We start from the raw sequence: 19873 nt of genomic DNA on the forward strand, positions 1-19873 counted from the left end.
CTGATGGGCTGCCATCTCAGGGGTCGCACAGAGTTGGACATGACTGAAGCGACTTAGCAGCAGCAGCAGCAGCAGCAGCAGCAGCAGCAGCAACATTCTCTGGAATATCCTGGGAAGTCTCTAAGACTCCCATTTTAGCTCTGATACCTGTCTCTCCTAAGCCAAGCTGTGGGCTTTGTTGGTCACTCATGACTAGGAGATGGTTCAGAAACTCTTAGCTGATTCAGGGGTCATCGTGGGAGGGTGAGGACTTCCTCCACTCTCAGCTTTCTCTGGGCATCTTTGGAATCTTCATCTTGGGTTCAGTATCTTTGAATTCCTGGGCACTCGGCCGTGGCCCCTAAAAAAGAGGCCCTGAATTTGGGCTTTAGCTGCTTCCTTGGACAAGTCTGGGGCCAGTTAGAATTCCTGTTTGGGGTATAGTCTTGGATCAGTTGGAGGATACCATCAACTTAAGGTGTGGGTGTTTCTAGAAATCCTTGTGTTCGCCTGGGGTTTCCCAAACTTGAGTTGCAGCTTAGCAATGGGCCTCCTCACCTGGAAAAGCATTTTTGTCATCCTCTAGCTGCCTCTTGTTTGGGAGGATGGCCTCATGCAGCACAATCCAGCCTTGAGGAAGATAGAATGCCAAGGTGAAGAATCTCTCTGGAGACTGTATAGCAGCATCAAAGCCCCCAGGCTTCACACCTAGTGGCGTCACTCCTAGTCTGGCTTTTTCTAAATTATCCTCCACTGTGTAGGCTGTGTAATTTGAAATGCAGAGCTGACCATATCTTTCTTATACTTGAAATCTTTCAGTGGCTCCCATTGTCTGTAGCAGTTATGTTAAGATTGCTGAGTCTGAAAATTCGTATTTTCAACAAGTTTCCCAGGTGCTGCTGCAGCTATTCCTCCTGGGACTACACTTAGAAAACTGACCTACAGGATGAAATCCCGCCCCCTTAGCATGATGTAAAGAACTCCCTGACTTAGGTCCCACCCATCCTTCCATCATGTTGCCTTGCATTTTATGTTACAAAAGACTCGTTCTTATCTTTAATATGTATCAGAATTACTTAATGTGCTTTTACCCTTACCACTTTGGCCCTAAATCAGAATCATAGCCCTGAATCAGAATTACAATTGGTAGTGCTCAGGAATCGACATTTTAAAGTAGATCCACAACTGATTCTAATGCAGGTGGATCTTGGACTACACAGGGAGAAACACTGCATCCTAAATAGCACCCCAACACTCAGTATGTGATTTTACTCTTCCACATTCCCTTGACCTAAAATACACCTTCTACTATTGATCTCTGGTCCTACTAATAAATTCTTAAAGATTCAGCTCAATTCAAGCATCCAGTCTTTGGTGAAGCCTGCCTCAGTGTCTCTTCTTTCTCTCTTCTTGTCAATTAAACACACACACACAGATGCCCACACACACATGTGCACATGTGCTCCTGGATACTGTTGTGACTCTTAAACTGGAAACATTTCCTTACATGTATGTCTCTCCTCCTGCTCTGTAACCTCATGGAGAGAAGGAAACATTGTTTTGGCCCCCCAGTATATAACATATAGCAGTAAGTAGTCAATAAATGCTTTTTAAATTGAAATTTAGCTGATTTACAATATTATATTGGTTTCAGTTGTACAACATAGTAATTCAATATTTTGAAAGATTATACTCCATTTAAAACATTATAAAATATTGACTATATTCTCTGTGCTGTGCAGTATATCCTTGTTGCTTATTTATTTTATACATGATAGTTTGAACTTCTTAATCCCCTACACCTATTTGGCTCCTCCACTCTTTCCTATCCCTACTGGCAACTACTAGTGTGTTTTCCATATCTGTGAATCCGTTTCTGTTTTGTTACATTCATTTTTTTATTTTTTAAATTTCACACGTAAAGATAAGATGCAGTATATGTCTTTCTCTGTCTGATGTATTTCACTAAATATAATGCCCTCTAGGTCCATTCATGTTGTTGCAAATGGCAGAATTTCATTCTTTTCTTTTAGCTGAGTAGTATTCCATTACGTATATTATTATATGGTATATACAAGCTGGAATCAAGATTGCCGGGAGAAATATCAATAACCTCAGATGACACCACCCTTATGGCAGAAAGTGAAGAGGAACTCAAAAGCCTCTTGATGAAAGTGAAAGAGGAGAGTGAAAAAGTTGGCTTAAAGCTCAACATTCAGAAAACGAAGATCATGGCATCCGGTCCCATCACTTCATGGGAAATAGATGGGGAAACAGTGGAAATGGCGTCAGACTTTATTTTTGGGGGCTCCAAAATCACTGCAGATGGTGACTGCAGCCATGAAATTAAAAGACGCTTACTCCTTGGAAGGAAAGTTATGACCAACCTAGATAGCATATTGAAAAGCAGAGACATTACTTTGCCAACAAAGGTCTGTCTAGTCAAGGCTATGGTTTTTCCAGTGGTCATATATGGATTGAGAGTTGGACTGTGAGGAAGGCTGAGCACCGAAGAATTGATGCTTTTGAACTGTGGTGTTGGAGAAGACTCTTGAGAGTCCCTTGGACTGCAAGGAGATCCAACCAGTCCATTCTGAAGGAGATCAGTCCTGGGTGTTCATTGGAAGGACTGATGCTAAAGCTGAAACTCCAGTACCTTGGCCACCTCATGCGAAGAGTTGACTCATTGGAAAAGACTCTGATGCTGGGAGGGATTGGGGGCAGGAGGAGAAGGGGATGACAGAGGATGAGATGGCTGGATGGCATCACCGACTCAATGGACGTGAGTCTGGGTGAACTCCGGGAGTTGGTGATGGACAGGGAGGTCTGGTGTGCTGGGATTCATGGGGTAACAAAAAGGCGGATACGACTGAGCGACTGAACTGAACTGAACTGCTGACCTGGGAAATTTAGGGTTCAATAGAAAGTAGTAGAATAAACTAAAGAAAATAAATGCTTGCTAAAAATGAAAGATTGTGTTCAAGTTGTAATTAAGTTGCTCCCAAATATGTGCTTTTCTGAACCTGCTGTCCAGCAAATCATACTACAGCTCTGGTGTAGAGCGATACAGTGGGGTCTCCACTTCCCCTAAGAAGCTATTGGAGGGGACTTCCCAGGTGATCCAGTGGCTGAGACTGCACTCCCTGGTCAGGGAACTAGATCCCACATATCACAACTAAGAGTTTGTATGCTGCAACTAAAAGACCTGCCGCAGGCAATAATAATGTTTCCCAAAAAAAAGCTATTGTAAATAATGGGTCAAGACACAAAGACTTTCAAAATGAAAAGGCAAGTGCTTGGAAGGGAAATTTTCCAGTTCATGTGGGGTCATTTGTGTTACTCCTAAGTAAAGCAGATGCCATTTTCAAATGTGCTTTCCTTAGCCCAGTGTTCTTTTCTTAGCATGATTAAGGACAGATCAACTCTGATTGCAGCACAGGCAGTTAGCAGAATTTGGGATTATGTTAACACTCTTAGTCTTTAATGATGAATGAGTCACATGTCAGGCTGTGACAAAAGGCTTCACTCTATAAACAAGGGCTGCCTGGTTCTGGCACATCATTAATTGCAGAAGCTTAAATCCAGGATAACTGGATTTAGCAGGTTAGTCCGTATTTTAATTCCTCATAATAGATTTTGGCCCCTTCTCTACCATTTCCCTGCTTTCACATGTTGTTTAGTAGAGTTGAAAAAAAAAAAAAAAGAAAAGAAAATCCTTCTTACTTTAGTAGTGAGAAGTTTCTACAAGAAGTCTCTCAACCTCAAGGTTTTCAAACTACAATATAATGCAGAGAAGAGCCAATGCTTTCTGCAAAAGGGGTTTATTGGAGGAAATTCGATCAAGGAAGTGTTCGAAGAACCTGAATCCTAAGGAGCCAGAAAGGCAGGACTCACCAGAGGGCTGAGGGTGGCTGATGGCATGCCAGAGCAAGGACTTGACTTGGGAGAGCTTAGGAAACCATCCAGATCTGGTCTGAAACTGCAGAGGAACTGGGACGAAAACAAGGTGGTTGCCAGAGCTGTAAGGTGGGATTTGGGCAGGGATGAGAGCCTGGATGGTTTCAGGGGGCAAGAGAAGCTGTGGCCTGGGACTCGCAGGTAGGTATCTGCCTAGGTGTTCCAGAGAATAATAACTGTGACAACGGAGGTGGCCATGAAGAGCAGGTAGAGACGGAAGAGCAGGGTGTCCATCATGTGGCTTAACCGCACCCACAGACGGACCAAGTGCAGCTTCTGAGCTTTGTCTTCCTGCTGGTTCCTCGCTGAGCCAGGGCACCCATTTAGCTCTGTCTCTCTGGGATGTGGCACCTTTCCCACCAACTCCATGGGCTCCTTCACACCTACGTCAAGACAGACTCAGCTGTGGGGCTCCAAGGTCAGCTGGGGAGTTATGTGGGGAGGGAAGGAGGTGGGAGCAGAGAAGCGGAGGTGATGGAAGAGGAAGCATGAGCAGTGCTGACATCCCTCACCAGGCAGGTGGGCAAGGTCCATGTTTCCCTTCCAGGGCACAGCAGGGCAGCATGTCCTTGGGCTGGTGCAGTGTAGAAGCAGGGAGTGGAGCCAACGAGGCATGGGTGGGGGCTGGGTGGTGGCCAGGTGCAGCAGGTAGGTGATGAAGATGGTCTCCAGCAGGCTGAGCACCATCAGGGACAGACACAGGGCAAAGTAGACACCTGGAGGGAAGTTGGGCCTGCCTGAGGGCCAGAGGCACCAGCCAGGACTTCTTATTTTCTCTTTCCCCAGAAAAGAGGCCTTTTCTAGGATCTCTTTTCACTCTGACCTGTTTCATTGGTCTGTTCCCTCATGCCATGCCCCACCCTACTTTTCTTCTCCTAAAGGTGGAAGGGGCCATACTGATGAGGGAGGTGCTACTGGAGGGGAGTAAGTCATTCATCATGAGCAGGAAGACGTTGTAGCCCAGCAAGAGTGTCATCTTGAATGAGGCACGGTTCTCGCTTTCTGCCGGCAGGTAGAAGCTGAGGGCATCGATGGCGACCAGAAAGCTGCTGGGCACCAAGAGGTTTATGACATAGAGGGTGGGCCTGCGCCTGATGGCCACCTGGTGGGGAGGGGAGAGGGAGGCAATTGAGGAGAAGGCTGGGAGGCTGCCAATCCAGGTAAGAGAAAGAATTTAGATTTGTCCCAGATCAAACTTTCTAGTAAGGAAATGTTACCTCAAGTCCCTTTCTCTGTTCTCCCTCTCCAGCAAAGTCATCTTAATCACCACATCGTCTTCCCATGGTTTAATTCTACCATGCTGCTTACCGTTTGAAACATGTTTCATTCCTTCTTGGCCCATGTGTCAATTTTCTCCACCTAATTTTTTTATTCCTACCAATGTGCTCTCAGCAGAATTGAGGGACCAAATTCTTAGGTATTGTGTGCATTGTATTTCTGCTTGCTTTCCTCATCAAGGTGTAATCTCTAGTGCCTTTGCTGGTGGATGTTTAAAACCAGTGGGAGAGAAAGCAAGACAGAGCAGACATTTTGGGATCACCAGGATTTGGAATCATAATATCCCTAAGACAGTGTTTCATAACTTTTCCATCACCTCTTTTTAAAAATAAATATAAAAATTCCTGTCCTCCCAAAAGTTCTAATCGCCCTGGCAGCTGATGAGGGAATGGGGGACATGGAGTGGAGGTTCATGCTCGTTGTAAATCACTGCTGTGGGAGCTTTGTTTCTTCCTCAGGGAGGATCCATTCAATCAACATTTCCTGAGTGCCAGGTACTGTTTTAGGTACGGAAGATTTTTCAATGAAAAGAGTGATAGCAACCTCTGCCTCCATGGAGCATGTTTTCTTGTGGGAGAGCTTACATTCTGGTGGAGGACATGAGCTATGCATGTAGAAGAAGATCCCACCCAGGGCCCCCGAACTCACATAGAAGACGATTTGGTCATAGCCATTGGTGCCCGCAGTCATCTTCATCATTTGATGGATACCCTGAAGTACCCACTCCCCCTTGTTCCAAATGATGTTCTGTGATGTTTCCAAAATCTCCTGCACATCCTGCTCCATGCCCAGGACCATCTTTTCCACTGCAAAGGAGACCCAGGTAATTCAGCCTCCCCCAAGCCTCCCAACCCCTTGGCCCAGACTGTTGGATTCCTTACCACTTAGATTCCACACCCCTTTCAGTGAGATTCACTCACTCATCCAAGCTTTCTGTTCTCTTCTTCTCAAACCCTTTCTTTCTCTTTCAGCATGTGATTCTCACTCACCTGTGTAGACGAAAGAGCTGAAGGTGAGGGTGCAGTTCTGTTCATCAAAGGGGAAATAGAAGATGTCCAGGTTGCAGATGCTGGTTACCCGCATTGGCTTACTGTATTTGATGTGACCATTACTGTTGATGTAAGCCATGAGACCTGGCGGGGTCTGATCTGTATCCATCCTGAGTGTGAAAAGGACAGAGAGGTAAAAGCTGTGGGCTCCCCATCAGACCTGGCCCTCATCCTCTCCCAAGTTGCCCATTTCTGTGCTCCAGCCCCACTCATCTGACCTCCCCCTTCTACCTATCTCTGTGTTCTGAGGGTTTCAGATGCTGCTCCTTTCTGGTTGAGTCTGTGCTTGGCCCCCATTGGTTACATCATGCTCTTCCCTAGAAATGTGGTCTCCTTCTTGCTTTTTTCAGCCCTGACACTCACAGCTCCTCAATGAAGATATCTGGAAGCCACAGGTTCTCAGTTGCCATGCCCAGCTTCCTGATGCCCCCGCATTCCTCTGGGTTCCAGGTGATGAACGGATTGTACCAGATCTAGAGAACACCATGGTATGGGATAAACAGGAGATGGGAACTGGCTTTAGTCTTCCTGTGTCTCTTGCACTCTCCATTCCTTTCTTTACTCGTTTCTTTGCTGTCCCACCACACCTCTGGTGACAACTGTCACACTGTCACTGACAAATCTGTACTTTCACTTCTTCCTCAGTGCTCTCTGGGGAGACCTGGAGCTTGGCTTTGGGTTCCCTGGGATGGAGCCACTGAAGTACTGGCTTCCATGATCTTGGTTTATGCCACTTGCTTCCTGAGCCCTGTCTCTGCCCTCCTTAAACTGACAAAATAAATCAGAAAATTTTATATTTTCATTATTGGTCTGGCTATGTTTGAACTTGTTTAATTTGTGGATATTCTCAGATTTATCCATTTTAATCCTCAAAATTGGACCTTGCAGTGGAAAAAGGGAGGTACTATAGCAAAGGGGAAACTGAGTCCATCATACCATATTTAGCCACAGGAATGATGTCATCAATTGAAGCTGTGCATCCTGGAAAAACAGTTTTCATCTGAGATTACTAACTTAATGAAGTGAAATCCAATGACACCACCCACCTCTTAATCATTTACAAGGCTGTTCTGTATGGCAATTATGATTTTTAATCATAAACCACTAAAAAATGTAGGTCATATAATCCAGTGTACATGAGAAATGCAAGTGAAAACACCAGTATGAGAGTAGTCCGTTGGGTTTATGTTTCTTGTGGTGTATCCCCCAAAAAGGAGAGCTTTTATCTGCATTGTATCATTGTAGCATTCCCTGTCATGCCTCCCTATCCCACAGACTGAGCTCTTAACTTACAAAATCCAGTCAGTGCACCCACTGCTCATCATTACAGAGTTGGGTCAGGACTTACTACTTCCAGGATGGCAGACAGAGTGAAGGAGATGTTAACACAAATGGGGATGCTGACATTGGTGGCTGGACGGAAGGCCTTTCTGGCGAACGCTGCTTGGAAGGCAGCAGGATCCACCCCATGCTGGTCAAAGCCTGAGCAATTGATGGTGAATGTATCTCCTCTCCCTGTAGAGAGCAGAGACTGTGAGAAGAGTGCCAGGGCTGCGGTTTGGGGAATGTTTCTGCACAGAGAGACAACAGGGGTTATGGAAGAAGCAGGTAGACTCCTACTGCTTGGACTAGGCAGTATGGGTTAGGCTGGAGTAGTAGGCAGATGGTGGAAGTTGATAAGGTGAGCTGAGTCAGAGCTCCATTCTCAATTCCATTCTCTCTCTCTCCATGCAAAACTTGTCTACATGTATATGCAAACTCAGCCCTGAGCACCACTTTTTAGTGTCCTGCTATATTCTTAACAATCTCAACACAAACCTCTGTCCTTGAGCCATTTGGGTGAATGTCACTGACAAATTTTGCAATCACAGTTCTCTTCTTCACTATATGAACAGAGCATAGGTGGTCATGAATTAATAATGAGGGAAATAATCAGGTGGGTAGTGAGAAATCCAGAGAAGGCAATGGCACCCCACTCCAGTGCTCTTGCCTGGAAAATCCCATGGATGGAGGAGCCTGGTAGGTTGCAGTCCATGGGGTCGCTAAGAGTTGGACACGACTGAGTGACTTCCCTTTCACTTTTCACTTTCATGTATTAGAGAAGGAAATGGCAACCCACTCCAGTGTTCTTGCCTGGAGAATCCCAGGGACGGAGGAGCCTGGTGGGCTTCCGTCTATAGGGTCGCACAGAGTTGGACACAACTGAAGTGACTTAGCAGCAGCAGCAGCAGCAGCAGCAGTGAGAAATCCATCCGTGGGACCTTAAGGAAGGAACTCAGTTTTCAATTTAATGATTATATGTCTTTGCGTTGTACTGTGAGTGTTCTCTTCTAAAACTCAGGACTCATCACCACTGAGACTATCTTATAAACAGTTCCTTGATACACCTCTTATACCCAATCCTTTTCTAATCATACTTTGTGGGGCAGAAACAGAGAATGTATGTGGTAGGATCTCCTGGTCGAGTCTGTTTTTGTCTGTCTCTAATTTTGTGCTATACCTCATTGCTTAATCTCAATAATGAACAAGAAATTACTCTAGACTGGGAAATTATACTGAAAAGTTTACTGAAAAGTCACAATAGAAATTTTCATCTACCTCAATTCCCTTGGCATCTTTCCTTTTCATTTGCTTAAGAGAAATAAGGCTTCCCCAGTGGCTTAGCAATAAAGAATCTACCTGCCAATGCAGGAGATCTGGGCACTCAGGTCCGATCCCTGATTTGGGAAGATCCCCTGGAGAAGGGAATGGCAATCCACTCCAGTATTCTTGCCTAGAGAATCCCACAGACGGAGGAGCCTGGTGGGCTACAGTCCATGGGGTCATAAAAGAGTTGGACATGACTGAGGGACTAAATAACAACAACAAAGAGAAATAAGGAAGAATTTTCTTCTCTCAACAACAGTTGATACCTAGAAACCGTGGGGTAGATTATATGCCTGGAAAGAGAATGACATGGAGAAAGGAGAGAGGCCCATGGAAGCATGGGGAGTGGAGAAGTAGCTTAAGGGAAAAGTCAGCTAACTGTTAGGACCCTAGAAAGTGCTATACCAAACTGTCAGTGTCATGAATTTCCATTTTTTCCAAAATGGAACACCCATTTGTTAACTAGAAATAAAAAGAATTAGCCTGGGTCTGTGTTCCCCAGACTTTATATGGATGCTGTGCTCTTATTCTTATCCCATCTTACCTTGGAGCAGCAGGTAGAGGATGAGGCAGAGGAGGAATCCTTCCCCATGGAGCCAACCTTGTTCCATCTTCCTCTCCTTGGCTGTTCTCTGGGGACTTAGTGATGATGTTGATTTTAAAAGACCATAGGCCACACCTCACACCCTAGCTTTGAGTAATTCCGGTGTCAGGTGTCAATAGCCATCTCTCTAACAAACAACCCCCAGTGACAACAGGATCTCATAGAGGACTACCCTTCCCGGTGCCCTAACTATACCTGAACCTGGTCTCCAAGAGTCATCTGACAAACCAGTTTGGAGAGGAGGAAGAAAAAATATTTGGTCAGTGGAGCAGTGCTAATGGCCTCCTCATACTTTAGAATCACTCTGGCATATAGGGCACCATAGGAAAGGCACAGAATGCCTGCTGTTTCCTTCAAGTAGCACACACACTTGTTTTAACCCTGCTGTCATCTTTCCCCAGAAAATGGCAGGGGGCATCTTCTTTTATATAATCAACTTCAGACTCAGAGGTTTTATATATGACTTCTGTACTGGCAAAGCACCTGTCTACAATGCGGGAGACCCAGGTTCGATCCCTGCGTCGGGAAGATCTCCTGGAGAAGGAAATGGCAATCCACTCCAGTACTATTGCCTGGAAAATCCCATGGACAGAGGAGCCTGGTAGGCTACAGTCCATGGGGTCGCAAAGAGTCGGACACGACTGAGCGACTTCACTTCACTTTCACTTTCTGTATTGGCAAGTCTTAACTTTTGACTTTTTGAGTGTGTCAGAAGCAGTTTGGATTGGAGGAGGAGTGGGTGGAGGGGAGATGGCAGGGTTTTCAGCAGAAGTTGATTTGTAAGGTCATGACCAATCTGCCTGCAAATTCATGTTGCTTTTGGACCTGCTGGTGTTTTTAGGAAATTTGTTAGTTGTCAACATTTTAAAAATTGGGAGATTTCATATAAAAACTGTGTTTCTGGCCTCATTTGAAAAATAAGATCAAGCAATACTGGGCTCACATTTTTACTATACACAATGCTTTCTGCCAGAGCTGCGAAGTGGTTAACTCTTTGGATGAAGAATATTCTCTCTAGATCATCAGAGTGTCTTATAGTCTTATAGTCTTATAGTCACCAACTATTGTCTTATTCCTGACCAGCTCCCCTCACTTATGTTACCTCCTTGGCCTCAGTAGGTGTTCAAGTTTGCCTTTGAGTGTTAAGATTAATTTTCTTGTTTGATTCTTAAAGAGCCTTAGGAAGTAATTTCAAAATACCATGCCATGTCTAGGTGATCACGGTCTTGTCAGATTAAGAATGTGAAAATATTTGGTTCCTGGTAGAAGCCAGACATATGGGTACATGGGCCAAAGTCATCAGTGATTTCACTTGTTATTCTAGAGTGATTTCTATTAGGGAAAGCTCTAGGGAGTATCTTCAGTGGCTAGGAGAACCAAGGGAGATGTTGCTTCAGGGAAGAAGCTTTTCAGGCTAGTTAGTATGAGATAGTAAGAAAGGTCTAAGACCAAATCCTATTTGAATCATGTCACCCTCTCTGTGCCTCCTCTCTAAGGTTGAGAGGATAAAACCTGTCATGCAGGAGTTTTATGTGGCTGGAGATAATATGTATACACTGCCTGTCCCGTCCTAACCAGCTAATGAATTGGAGCAGCAAGAAACAGTGAAAGTGGCAGTAAGAGTAGTTGCTATTGTTATCCTCGACGTCTTAAGGTTATTCAGGTTGCTTCAGCCTGCACGGAATCTTCTGGACTTAAAATGTTTGAGTTGACTGAACCAACCCCAGTTCCCATGAGCGGAAGAATGTTTCCTCTTAGCTTCACTCAGCTGAATGCTGACAAGGACAATCCCTCCATTCTCCTCAGCATCACTCTTCATCTTTTGAGACTTCGTTCCCCTTTAGGAAGTTTATTTACTTATTTTTTCTTTTTTAAAAAGATGACTTTGGACCATCATTTCTCAAAGCATTTTCTGCAGAACTCTAGTTCTGTGGGATGTTCAGTGCTTTTCTGAAAAATTATTTTTCTTTGTTCAAGTTATTTGAACTGAGAAATGATGAATTAAACAAGGAGAATCAGGTATTATTACTGTAGGATTTCTCAGAGTATTTAACTAAAATGTTAATGTGACTTGAAAATATCATGTATATGATTTCCCATATGTAGTTAACTTTCGGGAATTTCTTTTTCTCAGACTGTCTTCAGAACTAGTACTCCATGAATATTTTTGGGAAACACTGCTTTAGGTAAATAGAGTAAATCTATAAGAAGAAAACTTGAAAAAAATTTGTCTTTGATTTCCTGATGATAGAATCTAGAATGCTGCAGCATAGGTAAAAATCAAGAAATTTAAAAAATACATGAGGTAAGTGGGTTTTTTTTTTACATAAGTATTTTAAACCTGAAGTTTGATTAGAACCATGAGAACCCACAAACAAATAAGAGATAAAAGAAGTGTCGATTTCAAGCTGTTTCTGAATCCCTGAGCAATATAAACTTAGACTGCCTCAAGGAGGAATTTTCTTTTCTTTCTTTTTCTTTACAGTGACCTACCAGCTGGAAGCCATGTGTCATCCACCTAGATCTAATTTTAGGATGAGAATTTAAAAACATGCTTTGGTATTGTTATCTCTCAAATATACTCAGAAAAAAACATTTTAGGAGCTGAAGGGCAGTGTTGGTTTTTATCGTTGGTTGTCTTGCAGTCAATAATGGGTATAATTTATGCTTTAAGAGTACATATTTTCCCTTGTGGAATTCAATAAGTGAATTATTTTGAATGAAAAATAAACACAGCCTGCATCACCTTAAAATTTTCCTGACATTCATGCCAGAAAGGTTATTACCAATGTAGACCAAAGTTATTTATCACTTCGTCTGATCAAAAGCCCATATTTATAAAACATCACACCTGAGAAGCTTTTTGGAATGACTGGGAGTGACCATTCTTCCAGTCTGTCTAGGCCTGTCCTAGTAAGAAAGTGCCATCGTAGCTGGACTGTTGGTTCTGGCTTCTCTGGCTTAGTGGGACCCTGTTGCCTATCATTTGTGACCTAGTGGGTTTCCAGTCCAGTATTTCATGATGGGGGAGAATCCCTCATGCATATATGCTAGAGATGCTAGAAATGTTAAATATACTGAATCCTTTTATTGGCTTGAGTAAGTAATCCTTACTTGTCATTCTGGGAGGAGTAAAATTCTAAGGCCTGTAAAATCCTAAACTGTGATGTTGGTTATTTTAACTGAGTAGATTTATGTGGATGTTCTGGGTGGTGGCAACATCTAGAGCAAAAACATGGAAGCTATAGTGTTGAGAGGACCTCAGATTTGAGTAGAAGAGTGACAGGAAATGAAGCTGTGGTATTATGTGGGGCCAGATCACAGAAGGTCTTGTATACCAAGCTAAAGTTTGGTTTAATTGAATAGCCCAGGATTTCCCAAACTTGAGTAAGGTTCAGATCTCTTTTAAGGGAAATAATTCTCCTAAACCCCTGATATTGACTTCAATTATTTATATTATAATATTACTTAATATGTATATTAATAAAACCATGTATAATGTCCTTATGCTCATAGTTCTTATACCACTATAAAATTAAAATAAATTTATAAATTACTACATACAAGGCTACAGAATCAACACAACACTAGTTTAATGAGGTAGATAATATTGTTTTATTAATATTAGATAATTTCTGTCACTTTTTCTCTCTTAATAATAAACAGCTAGTTTTTAGAATACCTGTCTGTTATTTTGTTGAGCCAATTTGATAATTCATCTCAGTATAGTAGTTCTTAAACCTTTTTATAAAAAGTAATCATTCATTTCATTCTAACTACTCCCCCTAGTTGGGAAGTTAATACTGCAAAGGTGGGGAGTATGTAATTCTTTCCTACATAAAGTGAATATGTGATATGATTTATCATAACATGCCTATACTACTGTATACTGTGTGAACACTCAGCTTCTCCCACGAAGTTCTCTATTAAAAATTCTGTGAAACCTTTGTCTGTAAAACATGTTATGATGTCATTTGGCTTTCGTTCAGTATTGTTTACATTTTAAATCCTCTTCTCTTCTTTCCTAATTTGCCTGAGACCATTAAAGCCACATTATTCTGTTGTACTGTATTGTTTCCATGATCATGATGTTAAATAAAAGATTCTGTTTATTAACTAATCTTTAAATATATTTATATTTGGCTGCACCAGGTCTTACGTTAGTTGCAGCATGCAGCATCCTTGATCTTTGTTGTGGCATGTGGGATCTTTAGTTGTGACATGTAGGATCTAGTTCCTTGACCAAGGATTGAACCTGTGCTCCCTGCATTGGGAGCTCAGAGTCTTAGCCACTGGACCACCAGGGAAGTCCTAACTAAATTTTTTTTTAAATCTTACTCTATGAAAATTACAAAATTGATCTTCAAATGAGAAATTTTGTCTTATAATTGGCAGAAGAATTCAACACAAGTGCCACAGCAGATGTGGGGTGATCACTTTTGACATTAGCTCCTGACAAGCTAGCTAGGGGAGGGTGTCAGGGGATTGCTGCGTAGAGCATTTTTTGTGTCACTAAATGGCACTACCATCCATCAAGTTCTGCAACCAGAAATCAAGGTGTTCCCCCGACACCTCTCTTTCTCATCCTACTGTATCTAATCCATCAACAAGGTTTGTCAATTTTACCTCTTAAATTTTTCTCATGAGTCTGTCCACTTCTCTCCATCTTTTCCACCACAATTCTAGTCCAAACCACCATCCTGGATGACAACAGTCATTCCTGTTAGAAACTTATCTTCCATTCTAAGCTATCTAATTCTTCCTCAAATCTGCTGGCCTCAGACACATTTTCAAAATGGAAATTTGATTTCTCAACCCTTAACCTATTCACTTTTTAAAACCTTGCAATGGTTGGCTTCTGCTGTTACTCTAAAGACCTTTAGCATGGTCTACTTCTGGAGACCTTCCCTTCCTTCTCCTGCCACCTGGCCTTTGTTAAAGTTCCTCTGCTTGGAGTGCTCTCTTCTCTGCCCCCTTCCACCATCTTCATTACTAGCTCCTACTACTTCACTAATAGCTCCTACTGTTCTTCAGATGTAACATGAATCTTTCTTTTCCAGTACACAGCACAGTTACAGTTTAAATTTGGATTGATATTTATCCTGGACTCTAAACCAATGAGGTCAGGAAGCTTGTCTATTTTGCTTCCATTGTATCTCCATCAAACATTGAATAAATGAATAGACTAGGTACATTACATAATATAAATATATTTAAAGATGCATACAATTCTGCATTGCAACATAGATTCTCTAGCCCCTTGCTTGAAGGTTGGAGAGTATCACTCCCTAAAACACTTCAAAACACAAATACACTTTGAGGAGGGGATGCTTTGCAATTAATACTATGTAAATAAGTTAAGTCTTTGGCCCAGGCTATCCTTGGACAAGCCAAGGTAGTTGGTACCTTAGTGTATTGAAGTTTTGATCCAGGGTTGTATAGTGTTCATCTATGTTTTTTTTTTTTTTTTAAACCTACGTAAACAAGCCTACATATTTAAAGTATTTCAGGGAGATTTTTTGAAGCTTTTTATTTTATATGAAGGTATCAGATACGCACCTTTTGGGTACTACAGTGTTTTAAGCAGTGTCAGAAGTACTAGTATGCCTTAGGAGAGGTGGCTTGAGGTGTGTTGAGAAAGAAGTTTTCTTCTCCCACTGGATGGCCAGAGGTGCTTAAAGAACTCTCAATAGATATATGTTTATATATCTATAAAGTGAAAGTGAAGTTGCTCAGTCATGTCCGACTCTTTGCGACCCCATGGACTGTAGCCTACCAGGCTCCTCCATCTGTGGGATTCTCCAGGCAAGAATACTGGAGTGGGTTACCATTTCCTCCTCCATTATATATCTATAACTTTATCTATATTTATATATCTATATGTATACAAACCCTCAATATTTTTCTGATAAACTGAATGTATCCTTATCGAGAAGGGAAATGATTTATTCCTATGATACTAAAACTTTTTTATTATGACATACTTACAGGTTACCAAAAAGTACAGCAAATGATTTTAGAAGCACTTGTGTACCCCCTGTGAAGCTTTGTTAAATTTTAACATTTATAAATCATTTTTTAAAATTGATGTATAGTTGAGTTACAATGTTGTGTTAGTTTCTGGTGTGCAGCAAAGTGATTCAACCATATTATATATATATAATACATATATATAAATATATATATGTTCTTTTCAGATTCCTTTCTATTATAGATTATTATAAAATATTGAATATAGTTGCCTGGGCTTCCCTGGTGGCTCAGTTGGTACAGAATCCTCCTGCAATGCAGGAGACCCAGGTTCCATCCTGCATTGGGAGAATCCCCTGGAGAAGGGAATGGCTACCCACTCTAGTATTCTTGTCTGGAGAATTCTTGTCTGGAGCAACCTGGCGGGCTACAGTCCATAGAGTCACAAAGAGTCAGACATGACTGAAGCGACTGAGCAAGCAGCACTCATAGTTGCCTGTGCTATACAATAGATCCTTGTTGCTTATCCGTTTTAGATATATTAATATGTATCAGTTAATCTCAAACTCCTAATTGTTGAGGAGTTAATCCCTCCCCCAACCTCTCCCCTTTGGTAATCATAAATTTGTTTTCTATGTCTGTGAGGCTGATTCTGTTTTGTAAATAAGTTCATTTGTATCATTTTTTAAGATTCCACACATCAGTGATATCATATGGTATTGGTCTTTCTCTTACTTACTTCACTTAGTATGATAGTCTCTAGGTCCATCCAAGTCATTTCTTGAAGAAATAAAATATTACAGGACAGATAAAGCCCCTTGTGTATCCCCTTGTGTGTCCCTCTCTGTTCTCACTGAACAACACAACAGCGGTGAATACAAATGAGGTCATACAATTTTAGTCTTTTTGCAACTTAATTGTATTTATTTATTTTTGGCTGTGCTGGGTCTTTGTTGCTGCTCGGGCTTTTCTCTAGTTGCGGAGAGCAAGGGCTACTCTCAGCTGTTGTGCATGGGCTTCTTGTTGCAGTAACTTCTCCTGTTGTGGAGCACGGGTTCTAGGGTGTGTGAACTTCAGTAGTTGTGGCAGGTGGGCTCAGTACTTGTCGCTCCCGAGCTCTAGAGCACAGCCTCAATAGTTGTGGTACACAGGCTTAGTTGCTCTACTGCATGTGGGATCTTCCCAGACCAGTAATTGAACCCATGTCTTGTGCATTGGCAGGCAGATTGTTTACCACTGAGCCATCAGGGAAACCCTTTGTAACTTATTTTTGCTTAACATTGTTTTTGAGGTCTATACATATTGATAACATTTTAACTCTTGTTCTTTAACAGTTGTATTGAGTTGTACAAATATCATAATCTTGTTCTCTTGTTAATGAAATTTAGATTCTTTTCTCTATTATAGAAAATGCACAAGGAACATACCTCCTTGTGCATGTGTGTGAGAGACCCTTTAGGGTAGCTTTTCTCAGATGATAGTATTAAGCCATAACACCCTAAGGTATTCACTGTGTATAAGGAATTAACTTCTAGGCATCTAGAATGAGTGTGCTGTGCTTAGTTGCTCAGTTGTGTCCAACTCTTTGCGACCTCATGGACTGCAGCCCACCAGGCTCCTCCATCCATGGAGATTCTCCAGGCAAGAATACTGGAGTGGGTTGCCATGCCCTCCTCCAGGGGATCTTCCCAACCCAGGGATCAAACCCAGGTCTCCTGCATTGCAGAAGGATTTTTTACCATCTGAGCCACCAGGGAAGCCCAGAATGAGTTTAGCTATGTGTTATCCTTGGGAGAATTGAGAAAATAGTTACTCAAATAATTTTCTGTAGGGTTTGACTCATTTGCAGAAGCTCTGATTGAGAATGGCTACTGTAGAGCATGTATGTAGAAGTAGAATAGCTAGGTTCAGGATAGGCATATGTGATAGAACATTAGCTTTCACCAAAATCTGTTCTTTCCTTCTTCCATTGTGACAGAATTGTAGATGGCTCCTAGCTGCCTCATTGAGAACTGCATTTTCTTGCTTCCTTCTCAGTTAGATGCAACCATATGACTAAATTGTTACCAATAGAATGTGAATGGAAATGAGAGATGTTGCTTCTGGGCTGATCTGCCTTAAGGCCAAGTCACACCTCCTCCACACTCCATTTTTCCTTCCCTTCATTTGGGTGACTGGTGGTGGCAATTAGTAGAGCAACTTTGGAAGCCAAATGTTGAACTTGACAGAGTTCACCCTGGGTCTCCACCTGAGTGCCAAGACCACAACTTACACTGCTGATCTGGTATACTCACTCACCTGGGACTTTTATGCAGGGGCAAAATAAACTTCTTGACTACAAGACACTGAATTGTAGGGTTTACTTGGGATCTTTTTCATACTGTTCATGGGGTTCTCAAGGCAACAATACTGAAGTGGTTTGCCATTCCCTTCTCATTTCAGATGCTAGCAAAGTAATGCTCAAAATTCTCCAAGCCAGGCTTCAGCAGTACATGAACTATGAACTTCCAGATGTTCAAGCTGGATTTAGAAAACGCAGAGGAACCAGAGATCAAATTTCCAACATTGGGTGGATCATAGAAAAAGCAAGAAAGTTCCACAAAAATAGCTACTTCTGCTTTATTGACTATGCCAAAGCCTTTGACTGAGTGGATCACAACAAATTGTGGAAAATTCTTAAAGAGATGGGAATACCAGACCACCTTACCTGAGAAATTTGTATGCAGGTCAAGAAGCAATAACTAGAACCAGACATGGAACAACAGACTGGTTGCAATTGGATAAGGAGTACATCAAGGCTGTGTATTGTCATCCTGCTTTTTTAACTTATATGCAGAGTACATCACACAAAATGCCGGGCTGGATGAAGCACAAGCTGGAATCAAGATTGCCGGGAGAAATATCAGTAACCTCAGATATGCAGATGACACCACACTTATGGCAGAAAGTGAAGAAGAACTAAAGAGCCTTGTGATGAAAGTGAAAGAGGAGAGTGAAAAAGCTGGCTTAAAACCTAGTATTCGAAAAAATAAGATCATGGCATCCAGTCCCATCACTTCATGGCAAATAGATGGGGAAACAATGGAAACAGTGAGAGACTTTATTTTGGGGGGCTCCAAAATCACTGCAGATGGTGACAGCAGCCATGAAATTAAAAGATGCTTGCTCCTTGGAAGAAAAGCTATGACCAATCTAGACAGCATATTAAAAAGCAGACATTACTTTACCATTACATAAAGGTCTGTCTAGTCAAAGCTATGATTTTTTTAGTAGTCATGTATGGATGTGAGAGTTGGACCACAAGAAACCTGAGCACTGAAGAACTGATGCTTTTGAACTGTGGTGCTGGAGAATCCCTTGGAGAATCTTGAGAATCCCTTGAACTGCAAGGAGATCCAAGCAGTCCATCCAAAAGGAAATCAGTCCTGAGTATTCATTGGAAGGACTGATGCTGAAACTGAAGCTCCAATACTTTGGCCACCTGAGGTGAAGAACCGACTCATTGGAAAAGCCCCTGATGCTGGGAAAGACTGAAGGCAGGAGGAGAAGGGGATGACAGAGGATGAGATGGTTGAATGGCATCACCGACTCGATGGACATGGGTTAGAGCAAGCTCTGGGAATTGGTGATGGACAGGGAAACCTGGCATGCTACAGTCCTGGGGTCGCAAAGAGTCAGACACAACTGAGCGACTGAACTGAAATGAATTTGGGGCCTAACAGTACAGTTCATTTCCAACCTGTTAATTTGGCCAACTGTTATGTGGTTCTATCAGTCGATACTCTACCAGCAATGTGTGAAGCATCCTGTCTCTCTAGATCCTGAAAACACAATATTGTCAGATTTTTATGTTTCCCTATCAGGTGGGCATAAAATGGTATCTTGTTGCTAATTTAATTTCCATTTCCCTGATTATTAGTAAGATTGGGTATCTTTTCCCCTGGGCCCTGCTGTGCTCAAGACCTTGTATGTGCCCTCCAGGAGTGAAGTTTCTGTATTCACCAGTCTTGTGGAATTCCTGCAATCAAACCCTGATGTTCTTCAAAGCCAGATTCTCTGGGGGCTCCTTCTCCTGTTGTCAGACCCTTTGGTTGGGAAGGCTAAGGTGGGGCTCAGAACTTCACTCCTGTGGCAAAACTTCTGTGGTATAATTGTTTTCCAGTTTGTGGGTTGCCCACCCAGCAGGTATGGGATTTTATTTTATTGCGATTTTGCCCCTCCTACCATGTCTTTGTGGTTTCTTCTGTGCCTTTGGATGTAGGGTATCTTTTTTGGTAGGTTCCAGTGTTTTTTTGTTGATGGTCATTCAACAGTTGTTTGTGATTTTGGTGTTTACATAAGACAGGTGAGCTCAAGTCCTTCTACTCCACCATCTTGAGCTTATCTCCCT

General features: G+C 42.2%; 1 protein-coding gene across 1 annotated transcript; it reads right to left on the bottom strand.

The window, feature by feature from the left end:
- Positions 1-4089: 4089 nt before the first annotated feature.
- LOC102281501 (5-hydroxytryptamine receptor 3C) lies at positions 4090-9520 on the bottom strand. The gene is made up of 9 exons (XM_005909529.2): positions 9454-9520; positions 7612-7778; positions 7200-7244; positions 6627-6736; positions 6204-6373; positions 5863-6020; positions 4834-5038; positions 4449-4652; positions 4090-4319 (listed from the first exon to the last, which is right to left on the bottom strand). The coding sequence occupies exons 1-9, from the start codon at positions 9518-9520 to the stop codon at positions 4090-4092; spliced, it is 1356 nt and encodes a 451-aa protein (XP_005909591.1).
- Positions 9521-19873: the final 10353 nt, after the last annotated feature.

The sequence above is a fragment of the Bos mutus genome, chromosome 1 (genome assembly GCF_027580195.1).
Source record: "Bos mutus isolate GX-2022 chromosome 1, NWIPB_WYAK_1.1, whole genome shotgun sequence".
Lineage (NCBI taxonomy): Eukaryota > Metazoa > Chordata > Mammalia > Artiodactyla > Bovidae > Bos > Bos mutus.

Excerpts from the sequence above, each read along its gene's own strand:
- LOC102281501 (XM_005909529.2), bottom strand. The coding sequence starts at position 9,520 with ATGGAACAAGGTTGGCTCCATGGGGAAGGATTCCTCCTCTGCCTCATC. Across the intron at positions 7,779-9,453 it reads CCTCTACCTGCTGCTCCAAG|GGAGAGGAGATACATTCACC; the intron begins GTAAGATGGGAT and ends TGCTCTCTACAG. Across the intron at positions 4,653-4,833 it reads CAGTAGCACCTCCCTCATCA|GTGTCTACTTTGCCCTGTGT; the intron begins GTATGGCCCCTT and ends ACTTCCCTCCAG.